At 39.1% G+C, this 17693-nt stretch overlaps 1 protein-coding gene across 2 annotated transcripts; it reads left to right on the top strand.

Moving 5' to 3' along the window:
- The first annotated feature begins 1024 nt into the window (after window positions 1–1024).
- Window positions 1025–17581, top strand: LOC137106096 (vesicular glutamate transporter 1-like). 2 transcript variants are annotated; one of them, XM_067489108.1, is made up of 16 exons: window positions 1025–1148; window positions 1496–1700; window positions 1868–2017; window positions 2654–4466; window positions 9726–9978; window positions 10224–10342; window positions 10441–10555; window positions 10657–10744; window positions 11012–11098; window positions 11564–11700; window positions 12223–12372; window positions 12523–12655; window positions 13159–13269; window positions 13417–13544; window positions 13738–13807; window positions 14014–17581. In XM_067489108.1, exons 4-16 carry the CDS (start codon window positions 4405–4407, stop codon window positions 14295–14297), a joined length of 1737 nt encoding a protein of 578 aa, XP_067345209.1. In that variant the 5' UTR covers window positions 1025–1148; window positions 1496–1700; window positions 1868–2017; window positions 2654–4404; the 3' UTR covers window positions 14298–17581. The 2 variants fall into 2 exon arrangements, with proteins under 2 accessions (XP_067345209.1, XP_067345210.1); XM_067489109.1 differs by lacking the exon at window positions 1025–1148 and adding an exon at window positions 1304–1386.
- The last annotated feature ends 112 nt before the right edge of the window (window positions 17582–17693 follow it).

The following is a 17693-nucleotide window of genomic DNA, read 5'->3' as shown; positions in this document are numbered from 1 at the left end:
ACTTCTGCTAGTTTCACTGTGAAGCTACAGTAGAAACATAACCAGATACTTATTGGATGTCTTTTATATTTAGTTAATAAATCAGCTCATACAGTTCTTTCCAATAGGGTTTTATAATGAGGTTGTTTTGTGACCTTGCCGACCTGTGATTGTACAGTATGTAACTAAATCTGCCTGGGTAGGAAAAGTTACTAACCATTCCATCATTGATGTTTTGTGTGTAGTAGTTTGGCAGCTGATATTCGCAGAAATGTCCAAGTGACTTGAATCATTATGTTAAAGTCTAATAAGACCTGTGCTAAAGCAGGTCATATGTTGAAGCCTTTGCTTTCAAAATACTGTGCTTGTTTTTCCTTCATGTCCTTGAACAATCTGAGTGTCCTTAAAAGCCTGTGCTCACACTAACTCACACTGCCCCCACACATAAGTGGCTCAGTAATGTAAATCCATTTTTAAAGAGTAACAGGCTAATGTTGTACGTTTGCCTCCACATGTTCTTCAAATCAACCATTACAATTATACGTGAATTGGAAAACAAAGGATGAACTGAAAGACTTATATGTGATCCTAGATTTGACCCTGTGGATTATTTTGTCAGCCAGTTGTTTTACAATCAAGCACTACCTTTGTGTGTCAGCAGGGAGCTCTGTTGCACTCGTGTTGGAGCATTTCACTGTTACAGTTTTTATTTCATAGGAAATCAAGTAGATCAATTTAACCTCCAAACCCAAGTTTGTATTTTTTTAAATAGCTTTTTTTTCCAGTTTTTGCCTTTCTTAAAACCATCTAAAAACAATGATTTCAAAGGCCACGAGCAATATACTGTATCTATTCAAACCCCAAATTCAAGGTCAGTTTTTTTTCAAAAGCTTATAAAACAACAAGCCACCAGCACATATAAGAATTATCTGCTTCTTCCCCCCTTTATTACGACTTCTTTGTCTGGCTAAACATGACACCTGTGTAAACCACCTTCTACATGTGCAAGCTTGTGTGGAAGAGTAATCACAGGAGTCCCCTTGGAAATATTAGTTGTTTGGGGAGTTCAGTTGTCTTGGATGCAGTCTCACTTCAGTCAGCCAGAGAGGCAGAGAAGACAGGACCAACACCCGGCATAGAGAAACAAGACATCCTCGCTTCGTCCTCAGGTAAACGCAACTGGTTAAATACATTTTAAAAATGTACGTGTTTGCACTGCATGATACAAATGGGAGTTCAGTTGTTTAAGGTGCCCCTTTGTAGTGGAGGTGTGGTTTGCTATCAGAGACTGGAAAAGTATACAGCATGATAAACATCTGCATTATTGTTGTGAGACTTGCCAGATTACACACTGTACTTATTAATAAAGTCTGTCATTTCCTAACCAGGCGTGTTAGTGACTAAGCAGTAAGTGACTAAGTGAGGAAATGCTTCCTTTCAAAAATAAGGACAATATAAATACAGTTTAGAGTGTGTTTTGTTGTTTTCATTGATGATTAATAATTTTCTTTTGTAGGTGTACCGGTGGATGACCTCTATGGCGGGCCTGGCAGCTCTGTGCCTGCTGCTGGTGTTTCCACTTAGCAGCTCCCAGATCACCCTGCGTTCTGAGCAGTCTAACAGTGCCCATCAGGGCCCAGTGGCACCTCCTCCCCCTCCACCACAGATACGGGACCTTCTCAGAAAAGAGGAAACGACTCATTTAAATGCACAGCGGACATGTAAGGCTCTTTATTTATATTCACCCTGAAATATGTTGATTAAAAAAATAAGATGCTTGACCCAGATATGTAACTACAGTGTATTAACATTTGTAAAACAAAACAAAAAGGTGGTGCTCCATTCATCTTTAATTAAGATATGATTTGTGTCTGATTTGTGTCTACAGATGCCTATGTGGATAAAGATAATGCCAAAGTGGGCCTGTTCATTGCTGCGGCCATGGGAACCTTTGCCCTGATGGCTGCAGTCTACTGCATCTACAACAAGTTCTACACCAAACACCAGTACCTGCACACTCAGCTTAATGACGACCCAGGTAGATTAATTCTGACAGTGGAGAAGTTCTTATTGAAATTGAGGTTCTCTCAGACCCATTCAATTGCACAGTCTAGATGCATGCATGTAAATAAACATATCATTTAGCTTCCTACACTACAAGGTGTCACTATAACTGAAGGCTAAATGTGACAACTGTAAGAATAGAAACTTTGATCACAGAGTGACAAAAAGAAGCTCAAGATTACAATGCAAACTGTTTAATGAAAAACTGCTGATCAAATTGTTAAATGCAAACTGTCTATACTCATTATGCAGAGACTATAACCCTGGACTTATCATTTTCCCTTTATCCCCCTTGAGCCTATAATTTATTTTTAAACTACAAGTTTGCTGCGTTATTAAAAATGAGGACACCTTGGTGTGTTTATTGATGTTGTGCAACTTCACTTTCTGCTTCCTGCTATTTGGAAAGACTGCTAAATCATATTGCAATGTGTTGCCTAAATAGGAGAAATAGCAGCTGTGCATGTGTTTAAATATAGATAGAAAACTGTGACTTATCATAGTGTCTGGCTTTAAGTGCAACTTAGTTACATCTTGTAACCATGAAAAAACAAACAAACAAACTACACTTTTCTACAAATCTGTCAGTTTCCTATATCTTTGTCTGCAGATTTAACCACAGGCCCCATGGACCCTCCCCCTGTGTTTTTCCATGCCTCGGTTGCCTCCAGTGCAGTAGATGTGCGAAAAGCTGGTTATGGCTCTCTCTCGGACACTCCATCCATCATATCTGTGCCACCCAGTCTGTCCCCCCCTCCCTCTGCCATGCCCTTCCCTCCCCTCTTTCTCTCATCTCACTCTCTGAGAACCATATCAGCTAAGGATCTGGAAAAGAGCTGTATCTGATATGCTTAGTTAGCAGTTTGACAATTTTGTAAAGTTCAGTAAAGAAGAACTAGCTCTCTGAATGTGCACATTGTTTCCTGTTTTGATTTTGGCAGGCAGATTTAGCTGCAAAAGTTTTCTAATAAATACAAAGCATCAGTTTGAAACCTGAAAGGTGGCTTTTTATGTACAACCCAACTGAGGTTTTGTTGATGATGCAGAAGCAACAGTGGTAGAATTCACAGGAGAGTCGTTTGATTAAACTGTTGCCATGTTGCAAAGGTATCTCATCCACCTGCTACAACTGCCAAATTTATCTCTTACTGTTGTTGCTCATGACCTCTTGATACACAACCCTCTGATCATAACCACCACAGTTTGCCACAGATCTGCCCCACGTTTGTCTGAGAATCTCAACCTTAGTGCATGAACCATAGTCATCTGTGATGTATGTTTTTACACCTGCAACAATCTAGATCCTTTCTGCACCTATGTGTTAATCTCTAGTCCACCTTTTCTGTAGTCCACAGGTATGGTACCAGAAAATAAAGTATCCTGTGATGAAAGATGTGCTGCCTTTCTTATTTCTGATTGTTGTGTCAGACCTACTGTTAAGTGAAAACAGTAGCTCCCGTTATGGTTTTTCACTGTATTGTCATAAGACCCACTGTGGTAAATTGCAATTTTAAAACCAAGGTATTAAGCAGTTGTTAACTGTACTGATGGATTTGCAGTAATGAATAGTTTGGGCAGCTGTGCCACTGCTATGGTGCACAGGGTGCATCAGAGACGCTGCTAATAAATATCTGTTAATAATCCCACTGTTCTTTTTGTTTACCAGTCAGACTTCAATAGCCTTTAAGCCTTTATAAATAATCTTCTGTCATAAAACAGCAAATAATCAGCAGTCCACCCCGGCCTACCCCTCCCTTCTTACAAATACCTGGGAATTCTGTTAATATGCTTTGATCGGACGGTGTTTACTCCAACTCTCTCGATTCAAGGCTTCTCCGCTCCAAGAATAGCCTCTGCTTGAACAGTCAGGGCTTAAAACACCGGGCTGCGGAGAAGGACGTAGCATGCTACCTTCCACTCACTACTCACTTGGAGAGATTAGCGCGCAGGCAGCGGTAATCTGGTTTCAGGACCACGGCCAGAGACACCGTTTTTGCCATGAATCCGACCGAAAGTTGCTTCAAGGGTTCCGGGAACCTTTACGGAAACCAAAGAGTGTGTAGAAGTTCATTGGGATATTGAGGACTTTTGCACAGTGGAACTGAAATGTTTGTCGGGTTGACTTTAAATAAAGGAAGTTGAGGTAAGTTAAATCTGGGGAAAATCAGTGCCACCGAGTGCAGATTTGGCTGTACAGGAAACTGGGGGTTGAGGAGTCTGATGATCAGGTAAAATCAAGTCTTTCACGTGTGACAGCCCATTACGGAGCAGAGGGAGTAAAAGAGAAGCTAGGGAGAAGACTGGGCGCTCAGTCGGGAGCGCGCAAATTCTGCACATTGGTCGGTTCCTGGAGTGGTGAGGATGGAGATCCGGCCGGACAGGTTTAAGGCCGTGGCAGCCAAAACTCTTGGGAAGATATACGGGTATGTAAAATAACTGTGGGACAAATTAACCCCCCTCCCCTCCAAAAAAAAAAAAAAAAAATGTAGAAATGTCCCTCTGATGAAGAAAGTTCAGCTCATAGAATTTGGCTACCGTGCACAGCCTTTACCTGTACCTGTTAAAACTTAATTATATTTATCTAAAAGGAGAAGCAAACTGCTCCCTTGAAGGTCAAGATGTTCAGTTTTAGTGTGAGGTTGGATGGGCTGGCACAGCATCTGTTTCTCTATAGGCTTCTCAATTTGTCACGTTAGAAATTTCTATCTGTTGTTCATCACTCAAAAATGAAGTTTGCACTGTTTTCTTCAAGCACACGATTGCTTTGGAACATGCAGTGATAAGTGAGTTCAGAGGGAAAAAAAACAGAATTGAGTTTCATTTTCAGCCGAAATTGTTCTCTCAGTGTAAGATGAAGCATCGGATCGATGGCTGGATTCATATAACCCAGGCTTTTCTGCACCGCTGTCCCATTGTCAAATTACAGAGGCTGGGTCATGGTTTCGTGTTTTGTTTGAGGCTTTATGACTGAGCAACGCGTTTCGCTTTCTGTCATAGCCAAAATCTGTTTGTTCATGTAGCGTCCATAACTCGCCGTGTGTTTTAGGGGAAGACAGGTCTGTGTTGCTCTCTGCGGCCTGTTTTTCTGTCTCACCTGTCATGGAACCGGAAGCTTAGGAAGATTTTCATTAGCCCCCCCCACCCTCTCTCTCTCTCTCTCTCTCTCTCTCTAAAGGCTCCAGCTTTTGTTCCAAACATAAGAAACGCCTTTGGGCGTTTCTGCTGGGTGACTTTGAAGATTGTTCTGCCTCTCGTCACCTCGCAAATAATCAGGGCAAAAAAAAAAAATCGCTTGACACACCTTCCTCAGCTGAAAACAAGACAGTTAGGTTGTCAGCAGTCTGGCGAGTAATGGATATCTTAAAGCAATAAGGTATTGATGGGCTCCTATTTCCTTCTCTCGGGATTTGATGTAGCGTCTAAACACTTAAATCCTCTCCAAAAATAGCCTCTCCTCGTCCAAGCTGTCGGGCCACGTAAATCCCTGTAGGCCGTACACCTTGGCCACCTCTCTGTCTCTCTCTCTCTCTGCCTAAGTAGCCCGGTAGCTCGTCATCGAACAACCCCCACCCCTGGATTAGGCCACCCGACCTACGGCAGAGATCCCACATCAGCCTATAAGCTTTCACTTCCGTTGAGCGCACGTGCTCTCCGATGCCCCCCTGGTATCTCGCTGCCGTGCGTAATGCGCACTGGCTCCTTCCGCGGTCCTTGTCCCTGCACGCAACAGCCCTCGACAGACGGACAGTCTAAAAGCAACGGTGGTGACTTATTGTTTCCGTTTCACAGCCTCGGCACATTTCCGATTGTTTTGACATTTCTTTTTCCTCCTGTTGTATTTTATTTTGCCGTGTCCTGTTATAAATTATAGCCTATTTATTCTGTAATGACTAACACTGAGTTATTTACAATCACCTTAAATTACGTGTCAAACAAAAGTAGGATTTCACTGTGAACGAAACCACTCACAGTCTCCTATCATTGACCTGTCGTAGGACTGTGTCCATAATCAATTAATCTATGATGGCTTGATCACTTGCTTTAAATAACACCAGAAGACAAGATCATTGATTCTACATCCCACAGATACTTTGTTTTATGCAACCAGCAGTACAAACCTGGAATGTTTTACACGAGGGAAAAGGAGAAGGACCACGTTTGCGCATTTTACTTAAAGAATTTACTTTATTAAATTAGTCGCTAATTATTCTCTATTTGATTTATTGACTGATTAATGCATTATTTTAATCCACAATATAACATTTTGAGTTATTTCGTTTTTCAGTGGTTCTACATATTTTACTAATCCAAAAAGTGTGTTTATGTGTCTCTGGCTTCAACGTATACATTTTCTTACAGTTCTTCAACTTTTCTAATGGTCTACACAGATAAATGAGCCTTTTGTATCCAACCAATGAAGATGTTGAACTCTGAACCAATCCCCTGAACTGCCCTGACATTTGTCCTTGACGTATGAATTAAGAGATTAACTTGGAGAGAGAACAGTGAATACCCACTGATTAGAATAGGCAATGTTGATCCAGCTTCCTTCAGTACCTACAGTACATTTTCCTTATTGACTTAAATTCTTGCACACACACACACACACAGACAGACACACACACACACACTTTTCTTTAGAGTTTGATGAAAGCACGAGAGAAAAAACTCCTACACAGCTTGTAAGGACTAAATGCATTTTCTCCAACTCTGCGCCGGTTGTACAAAGTCGGCAGATATAGTTTATGATAGATTTTTTTTTTTAAAGGAGCATGTACATCTTGGCCAGTGTATTTCAGCGAAAGACAACTCCACATGGACTTCCTTTGGACACTGGGAAATAAATGAGTGTTAAAGAGGAAGGAGATGTTGTGAATTGTGTGTGGAATTGTGTGTGAGTTATGGGAGTTGACAGTAAAATGCAGGGTTAAAGAGGAAGAGGAGACAGAAAGAATGAAGGAGCTCGCTTAGACAAAAATAGTTCAAGAGAGCCAGAGATATTAATAATTCATGATGGAGCATCATTAATACTTGATCAGTGTTGAAGACTGTTAGAGCCCCTGCTTACTGTAACTAATAGAGCATGTATGTTTTATCGTTGTCTTGAAAATTCTGGCTTCCCCCGCTAAGCTAATAATCATCCAACTAACCCAACAAAACCAAAACCAAAAACATAGCTGCTGGGGACTCCCAGCCGATCTGGCTGTTAACACGTCTTCAAAATACTGCAACACTAAAACATACAGTGGTTTGAGAGGAGAAGAGACAGCCCACAGCTCCTTCTTCACCGCCTTCTATCCCTCCAGGTCACTTTGCTTCCCAGGTGAGCCTGCCTTGGACATCAGCGCTTGGGGAGGACACACACACACACACACACACACACACACACACACAAACATCAATAAACATTAAGTGAAAGGGAAGGTGCACCGGTGTAACACGTATATATCTGGTCACGCTAAACATTCTATCTGAATGCTCTGAACAAAGGCAAAGTCAATTTCTAAGGTCTTTTTGTGACTTGAAACATTAGCATCTATGTCAGTTTTTTGCCCTCACATCCTCCAAAATTAGATAGGTGCAATAAAGTTTCTATATAGGTTTCAGCTGCAAGCTTGGTGATCTTTTAATTAAAATAGGCTAAATGACGGATTAGAAGATTGAAGACATGTGATGCTAATTACAGGAAACAAATGTTTATTGTGATCTTTTCTGAAGAAGTTTTTTTTTTTAGTTTTAATATTTTTCTTGAATCAAATGAAAATAAAATAAAATTCAAAGTAAAAATCCGTATCTCTTTTTCTTATGTTGGAATTATTTCTTATATTGTCAGTTCCAAGTTATATAAGAGGAAAAATGTAGGTTTCTTCTTTGGCTTGTGGAAAAGTACCAACAATTTCTCTCATGTAGGTATGTGGAACAGATAAAGCCTTTTATGATAAGTTAAACGTGCTCATAAGACAGTGTCTGTCAAAACAGGAAACTCTGTGGCTTGGACTGACCCACTGGTTGAGGTGTCACATATCCTCCTCTCTCCTGATGTCTCTTATAGTATTATGTAAAGCAGTTTTGACATCTTACTTCCAACAGTTATTAAATTGGTCTTTTTTTGTAACTTTTTTGTAGCAAAAGTGCGGAAGCACGGCTGTGAGGGCTCACACATGCCTCCAGTCTGCTGTCAAAACGTGAAGTGGTTAAAGTGTTAGTGTGGATAGGAACTAAATTATAATACATACAAGAATAAACTTTATCAAGTTTGTGATAAAATGACAAGTATAGCTGTGAGAACTGCGACCCTGCATATAATAGTGGATATTGCATATACTGCATACATGGTGGCTCATGGTATCAAGCAGAATATGACTGTAACACATATGCCAAAAAATTATTAGGTTGATTATTAAGATGATCTTTCTCTGTGGCTCTAATGTTTGACTGCCCACACATTGACAAGGGTGTTGAAGTAATCCCTGCAAACACACGTTGGCTAATTTATTGGTCCTAATTGTTCCAACTGTGAGTCAGTTTTATACATGAAGCTGAGTCTTCATAGTTCTATAACAATTTCTTTATCAATACCTACAATACAGTATAGTTAAATATGGATTTCTGTGGCATCAGGTGACCCATAGTTTCTAATCCCCTAGGACCACCTGTTCTGATATCCGCATTTTAATATTACAGACTCTCAATGTTACGGACCCGTGTCTGCTTCCTTCATTCATGTTATACCAACATTTATGCTTGTTCCTCTTTCATTTTGTGAGCTCTCCTGCTTGTTGTATTTAATATTACCATACAGGCCTTTGCATGAGATATCAACCTCGATCTACAGTATCCAGGTAGAGATGATCACACTACCAGTGCTTGTCAGTGCTCAGCACTGATGGTTGCTGTAATTCGGTTAAAGACCAGAAGGATTGAAAGTATGTTTTGCTTAAGCATAACCAATTCTGTATTTATCTCTCAAAAATTGCTTTAAGTTATATTTACCAGCCAAATGTGTCTTTAGTTTTCGATGTAGATATGAAAACCTCTGTAGCCTGTGCCATTATCTGGGGCTACAGTGCTCCAGTCTGATCTGAGAACTCAGCTTTGCCCATGTCATATTTAATAGATGATTCACTGCTTTTAGATACATATTTGATTAGATTTCTGCAGACTCTTAGACTGCAGGAAGACAGAGGTCATGGTTTCTTAACAAACCCCGTAATGTAGGTTAGAGAAAAGAACAAAGAAAGAAGGGAGGAGGAGCGTGCGCGCACCGAGACGAGACAGGTTTCTGTAAACACTGTAAACTCCTAAGAACTGGATCCATTTTCAAATTGGCAGATCAGTGACCAACTAGTCCAAATATATTTGATATGTCAAAAACTACACTATACTTATATGATAAGTTGAAAAATTAGTAATTTTACATTGAGGAGCCTTGTATTGTGACTTGTAAAAGCCTCTAAATAGGTTAAGGGTTGTCATACAAGAGGTGTTTAACTCATTAATACCAAAACCTTTCACATTGTCACAAGCTGACAAAAAAAATAAATAAAAATAACACCCACTTAAAAACAGTACTGCACCTTTTATGATTAATATTTTTATCATATCTAGTGACAGACTAAAGTCTAAATAACATGCTTAGAGCAACTATAATGTAGACCATATTTTTAATTTGTTCTTTACAGAGCTCTTGAGAAGAAACAGGAAAATGGCGAGACCATCGAGCTGTCAGCAGAGGGCCGACCAGAGCTGGTGGAAGAGAAGGAAATGCCTGTGGTGGACTGCACTTGCTTTGGGCTGCCCAGGCGATACATCATTGCCATCCTCTCTGGTATTGGCTTTTGTATCTCTTTCGGAATTCGATGTAACTTGGGCGTAGCCATCGTCAGCATGGTCAACAGCCACACTATCTTCAGAGATAACAAACAGGTCATAGTGGTGAGTGGCACCCATCTGAGCCTGTTTTCATGGTTTGTACAAGCCCCCATAAATCCCCATTAAAACAAAGCCTTAATGCTCCGGCATATAGTAACATTTTAAGCAACGTGGTGCAACTTTGCAACTTTGCATGAGTTTGTCCAAGGCCCATTCCTGTTTATTAGTGAAGTCTATGGAGCCATATTGTCATTACACCTTCATTGTGCAATTTTATCAGGTACCCGTCTTCTTGTCTATTCTAACAGAAAGCTCAGTTTGACTGGGACCCAGAAACAGTGGGAATGATCCACGGTTCATTTTTCTGGGGATACATAGTAACCCAAATCCCAGGAGGATTCATCTGTCAAAAATTTGCAGCCAACAGGTTTGTGTCTCCACGGTCTATTGTATGCAGCAGAACTTTTTATGCTGATTTTATGTGCTGACTATTAGTTTGCTTTCTCTCTTTTTGTTCTCTTCCAGAGTGTTTGGCTTTGCTATAGTGGCTACATCTTGCCTGAACATGCTCATCCCTACAGCAGCACGGGTTCATTTTGGCTGTGTTATTATTGTCAGGGTGTTTCAAGGACTTGTGGAGGTACCTAACATTTAAATACTATTGTATTTATCTAGAGATGGATTCTCAGGTTTGACCATTTATATTATGGTCTAAACTTTTCTTTCCAACTCCCTCTCCAGGGGGTTTCATACCCAGCGTGTCATGGTATTTGGGCAAAATGGGCACCACCCCTTGAAAGAAGTCGCCTGGCAACAACAGCCTTTTGTGGTGAGTCCATTATCACTGTTGCATTCTCTCTTTAATGAATGCAATGCTATTTTAATACATGTTAAAATGAATGTTAAAATGTTATATTTGAACCTTCTCAAAGTAATTTTTCATTGCCATTTATGACAGTAACATTATCCTTGGTTTCTAAATATACAAAAGATTACATTCACAAAGTGGGACAGACCTTTTTGGTATTTTAAGTAAGATATTATCGGATAGTAAAAATAATTACTAATTGCAGCCCTAAACCTTTTTTTTTTATAGGTTCATATGCTGGTGCTGTGATTGCCATGCCATTAGCCGGAATCCTAGTCCAGTACTCTGGATGGTCATCAGTTTTCTATGTCTACGGTAAGAGACGCTGAACCATTACACTGTATAAAGATTGAACAAACTCATACTTGTGAATTTACACTTCGTGCTGAATGATGACTAATGGGCTCTGAAAAAATTAGATCACAGATCTACATTTGTTTTTGTGGCAGATATAAATACATCAGACCACTGGTTTCAGTAGTTGCTGAGGCATGGTAGTCATCCTGTGCAGCACTTGTTAAGACAGTAGATGCTGACACATAATGAAATTGAAATGACCAGAAAACAGCAAAAGGCCAACAGCACATAGTCAGTTTGAAAAACAAGAAATCCCATAAAATACCCAACACCCACTGTGTACCAATTCAGCATTTACTGGAATCTATCAGTCAAGGTGTTTATCTTTGCTCCTTTTCTTTTTTTTTTTTTTTTACCTTTCTTCTGGTTTGCCAGTTTCTGTTTCCTGCATGTTTATCTGTCTGTCCTCTTTCATACTCACAGGAAGTTTTGGGGTCATGTGGTACTGTTTCTGGATCCTGGTGTCTTATGAAAGTCCAGCAGCCCATCCCACTATCACTGAGGAAGAGAGACAATATATTGAGGAAAGCATTGGCGAGTCAGCCCAACATTCAATAACGGTCAGTACAATTTAGACGCTGTGCAACTTCAAATTGGCTGAAATAAACGATTCTGGTAAGGCCTGTCATGTCATTTACATTCCCTTCAAATGACAGAGAAGGGTTTGCTATGTTATGGTTCTTCTACTCTAGTTGTATTTTTAAAAATGTTAAATTAACAACAAGATTGCTTGTAGACAGCAAGTAGAGCGATGATAAACAAGCAAGAGTACATTGAAAGCAAGAAGCACAATTTTTTGGGTGGAGCTGTGTCAAAGCTTATCATGAAGTACCGCTAACACTTTATCAAAACAAAGCACCACAGATGGATTTGCATTTAAAAATGACTTCTGCTTACTTAAGTCTGCATTCATGCGTTTAAACAAAACAAATAAAAATTTTAATATTACACCACCCCACCCTCCTATTGACCACAATGTCCTGGACAAACCTCTAATATGAAACAATCCATTCATTTAACTGTACATGTAGAATTTCATTTTAAAATGAGTGAGCTGACTAATGCATTTTCCTGTGTTACAGAAATTCAACACACCATGGAGGTCCTTCTTTACATCCATGCCAGTATACGCCATCATTGTGGCTAATTTCTGCAGAAGCTGGACTTTCTACTTGCTCCTTATCAGTCAGCCTGCATATTTTGAGGAGGTGTTTGGGTTTGAAATTAGCAAGGTAACAGAGACAGGGGATAGAAACCAGTGAGTTAAGAATGTTGTATTGACCCATGCATACAATAACTTGATACTATATTTACTGCACTAATCATAGACCATCCTCAGGGGTCTTGAAATGGTTCATGAAGCGTTTTGTTCTCTCATCTAGGTGGGCATAGTTTCTGCCCTTCCTCATCTGGTTATGACCATCATCGTTCCCATTGGGGGCCAGCTCGCTGACTATTTGCGCTCTAACCAAATAATGACCACCACTAATGTCAGGAAACTCATGAACTGTGGAGGTGAGAAATTCACCAACCATAAGTGTGCACACATGTTGTGTTTAAGAGTTATAAGGGACTTGGCGGGACATTAATTTACACAAGGTCAAATTAGTCAAAGGTCAAACTAGTGCAGTAAAAAGGATTTTACTGCAGTTTCTGGAAGTACTTCATTTTCAGCCAGAAGGCTCGGACATGCAAACCTATAAAAGTGAACAGTAACTCACTGGCTAAATTATGGTATTTATTGGTGTGAAAACATTTGCTACTCGAGATAAATGATGATTTGGCATAAAGCAGAAGCTCGGCCTCTATAAGCTATTTTTGAACCACAGAAAGGCGAGATATGAAATGAAGAAGCATAGAGTGTACATATCAATTTGAAGAGTCAACCCAGGTCAATCTAGGTTGTAGCTCAGTGAACAGTGTTTTTAAAAGAAATGCTATTAGTAAAACAATACACTTATTCCCACCAACACATAGGATTTATTCTTTGTTTCTGTGATTTCCTTTGTTTCAATCAGGGTTTGGGATGGAGGCTACTCTGCTCCTGGTGGTGGGTTTCTCTCATACAAAAGCTGTTTCCATTACATTCCTGGTTCTTGCTGTGGGTTTTTCTGGCTTTGCCATTTCAGGTAAAAGTGCAGCTCTAGTATAATTTTTCTTAAACCCCCTTTTTAATATGGAGAGAAAGTGAGTTCCTTAAGACACAGATTATTCAGTTTTGGAGGTCTAGTGTTGTTTTAATCATTGTGCTAATTACGTTTATTTTCCTTTGTAAGGTTTCAATGTTAACCACCTGGATATTGCACCAAGATATGCAAGTATCCTTATGGGCATCTCCAATGGTGTGGGCACTTTGTCTGGTATGATTTGCCCGCTTATAGTTGGTGCTATGACAAAGCACAAGGTGAGAACTGTTTCTTTCGCATTTTTGTTGTTTTAGCCTTTTTTTAAGTGTAAGCTGTGAAGATATAGACAGGAGAGGTGGGGAGAGAGGGGCAAGTGTTGTGACCATTTATCTATCATTCATTGTCTTTGTTTTTGATTTTCAAACTCATGCTTGCAACCTCTCTTTTTTCCTTCTCATCCTCATTTGATAGACTCGAGAGGAGTGGGAGGGTGTGTTTCTTATTGCCTCACTTGTTCACTATGGAGGTGTTATATTCTATGGTTTGTATATCCCCGTTTTCAAATTCTACACCTCCTACTCAAGACATTTAAATATGCTTCAATCTGTGCTTTGTTCTTCATGGGATCAAATACAAATTTAGTACTGTAAATCTGTAGATTTGTTCTTAGCTCTGTTATAAGTCTGTATAATATACCAAAAATCTGGAATTTATGTGCTGATCATGTTGATCTTTGCTACTGTACAGGCATTTTTGCATCTGGAGAGAAACAATCTTGGGCGGAACCAGAGCAGCAGAGTGATGAGAAATGCGGCATCTTGGATGAGGATGAGCTTGCAAATGAGACAGAGGAGCTGTATCGCACAAGCGGTGGAACAGGCTATGGAGCCACGAACCAGGGAGCAGATCCCAATGGAGGTGGAGGCATGGGAGGAGGAGGCTGGGTCTCAGACTGGGACAAAACTGAGGAGTATGTACAACCAGTTGGAACCAATGATTACCTTTACGAAGGAGAACGAGAGGTAACATAAAACCTGCACAGAAACAGTGCATCAACGGTATGAAGTCTCAAAGGCATGAAGAACTTTAAGAGTGGATTTAAAATCAAAAGTGGAAAGGGACAATTTTAAGCATGTGTGACTGTATTAACATAATGTGCACAGTTGAGGTCAATACCATAGAAATTGTAAAATGTGTGTTTGTGTGTGATTGCCATTGCACAACTGACCATGTAAGTAAGAGTGTTTAGGATCCATCAAACGTCCATCAAAGAAAGATGAGTTTGGAGTTCTTTGATGCAATAATTAGAGAAATTTCAATATTAGTAATCAAGATTCAATCTGTATGCCTCTTATTCATTTGTGAAACATTCCAAATTACAAATCTTTAAGGCACGTTGGTCACAAGCACATTTCTGTTTCTGGGGAAACCTGAAGAGTTTCAGAAATGGTTGTCGAGTTACAACAACCCAGAAGTTTATAATCACATACATACAACTAGCTACTGAAAGTAACGTTGATTCAATTCTGTACAATGCCGTACAGCAACGTGCTGCTTCCAAAATAACCAAAAAAAGTACACAGTTGAACACTGAAACTTTGAAAACTACAATATATACTATAATTATCATAAGGGGAGCGTTTATTGTAGCACTCTTGTATTACATGTATTGCATCACTTTGAGCTAGGTACCAAATAACTTCTGCACGTCTTCTATGAAATTATCAAAACAGGAACTAAAAGGTTTTCATACACTGTTATGAAACAACATTTCTCTATAAAACAATATGTTAGGTTTTGTTCTTAATGTGCACCCTCATGTTACTCGTGCCAATACACTAAAATATTTATGTGGCCGGTATCGGTTGAGAAAGTACCCGAACACTTGCAAGTGCACAGTTCATATCAATATTTTTTAGATGCACGATTTTTATTTCCTCGTGTAAAATTGTACTAGGCACTACCCCGTTTGCCTCCTGAAAAGAAAAACTGCCTTGTGTAAGACTTCATGTAATGTCATTGCACAAAGTACTAACGATCCCACAATGAGACCTTTAACTCTGTCAGGGCTTTTCAGGACAACGGCTTCAAAATCTGAATTGAATTTTCTTCAATGTTCTTCACTATTTGCTATTCTATTCTATTACTGTCTTTCACAGGCAATTGAAGCATAACCAGCAGGAAAAACACTTTGCGGTCACCGTGTAAATCATAACCTCAATACTTGCTGGTCTCTGCTCTCAGTCACAGCACGAGAGGCACTGAATTGAGGCTGTTGTGTATCATATGATAAAACTTGACACTTTGCAAACAAAATAGTTTTTAGCAATTAGAGCCATCATATAGATATTAGTCAATGTCATAGCATTACTCTTGATTTTACAGTGCAGCAAATTCCACATGTCTGCTCCATGATCAGGAAGATCAAATAAAGAAAAGGCTGATAATGGTCAACAACATGGTAATTTTACTGTACATGAGAAATTTGTTTTATATTTGTTAGTAGATGTTGTAATGTATCTAGTTAACCCTAAAAATAAAGTTTAAATTTAAAAACTATACCCATGTTAGGTCCGATGGTATCAGTACTGTTTCACTGAGTGCAGATTACTTATAAATTAAATGACAAACACTGGGGTTTTTACTGCTTTGGTCATTTGTGTTTATTGTTGAATGTTTTATTTAGAGTGTAAACTACAATTGTATTTTTTAAAATACATGTACATGTGGAAAACATTGGATAATAAAACCTAGAACTGATGATCACTGCACAATATTTTCAGACATTCTTAACAGTTTATGCTTATGAATTGCTTCCTTTATGTTTAACAGTTGTATGAGGTGGTGCATAAACTTTTTTATGCATCATTCAAACACTACGAGTGTAGGTCTTGAGGTTTTGGACAGATAGATATAGTGGTTTCATGCTTCCTGTAATGTGGTACTTGTCTCTAGACAGTGTATCGATCCCTGAGCTAAAGTATAAATGCATGGAAATTAAGAAGAAAAATAGATTTTGCTATTCTATTCGCTCTTCTGCTAGTGTGTAATAAGACTTCTGTAAAATATTTAAAGACACAGGACAGAGCAAAGGAAAAGACAGGAAAAATTAGACATTTGTCCATGAGGCCCAAATGGTTCTACACATGTTAGCCGTCATGTTTCTTGTGATTTTCACCCTGCACATGTTCTAAAGTTTAAAAGGTCGAAGTCAACTACAATAGATGGAAGAATCAAGCTGTTTATAAGGTAGTGACATTAGCCTATAGGTAAAACAAGGACAAAACACAACATCGGTTTAGTGTTCAGTAACTTAAAATTATCCTCAGTTAACGGAAAACACTGTTATGTTAACATTTCGATACTTTAAACAAGAATATAGCAGCCTTAAACCAGCACATGGTTAATTAGTACATAAATACACACTATTTTAGGAATAAAAGCCTTCATAACTTTACTAATAATGCAAACCCTTTGGCATGTTACTTCATATGGGGACCCCACAGTTTTGTGCCTTGTACTTGAATTTGGCATTACACTTATTACACTTATTTCCTTTTTTCAATTCTTTGGAAAGTTGTAGGTAGGACTGGAGCTGTTTGCAATCCCTGTGTCATTGCAGAATAAAACAGCGTGGCTGATTTCATCTGTGCCCCAGACGAGGCACCTCAGACACAGCTTCTCTCCAGCTATAGGAGGGAGGGGATACATTTCCAGAGATACTTGCTTCACCAAAGATGAAGATTTAGAAAGATGATGGATTAAAGATGCACTAGTTCTTAGTGACACCACCATTGTCAACAAATATATTCTGAAGTTCCACAGGACAGCTGTATTTTAAAATATTATTTTTGTTGTCTAATTTTATATAGCATACATATTATGTTTATCATTTTCTGTTTGCTATTCTACCAGATTCCACGTTTTTGACCTGCCACAGGTTGCAGTGGGTTCAAATCAGCAGACGCTCTATGTGCCGTTTTATGTGCCGATTTCAAATGCAACGGAAATCATGTTGAACCAGCATAAAACACTTTTTAGTCACATAATTAATTCTTCCAAAGCCATCGAATGGTTAGTATATTTCGCTTGAGCTGCTGTAGATGTTAATGTCTGTGTAAAAATGTTATGCCACACTGCTAGTAGAGGGGAAGTAAATAGTTCTGCTTCAAATTCTGAAAAAAAAGGTGTCTTCACTGATAGTAGAACAAATGTTTCAAGATGACCCAGTGGTATTTTATATGGATTTTAGTTTGTGGCAAACACTTGTCTGTAAAAGTCAAAACAGGTTTGCCTGGTCTTGGTCTTGATTAAACTCTTTTCTATGATAAACTAAATTTGTCTCCATCTTGTCTTTGCTCCCAATTGTTAACTTGTCTTTCAGTCTTTCTAAAAAGTTGATCATACATTCAGTGAAACATTTTGAA

The sequence above is a fragment of the Channa argus genome, chromosome 20 (genome assembly GCF_033026475.1).
Source record: "Channa argus isolate prfri chromosome 20, Channa argus male v1.0, whole genome shotgun sequence".
NCBI classification, from domain to species: Eukaryota; Metazoa; Chordata; class Actinopteri; order Anabantiformes; family Channidae; genus Channa; species Channa argus.
Note: the sequence above shows the minus strand (reverse complement) of the source record. Positions and strands in the feature narration are given on the sequence as shown.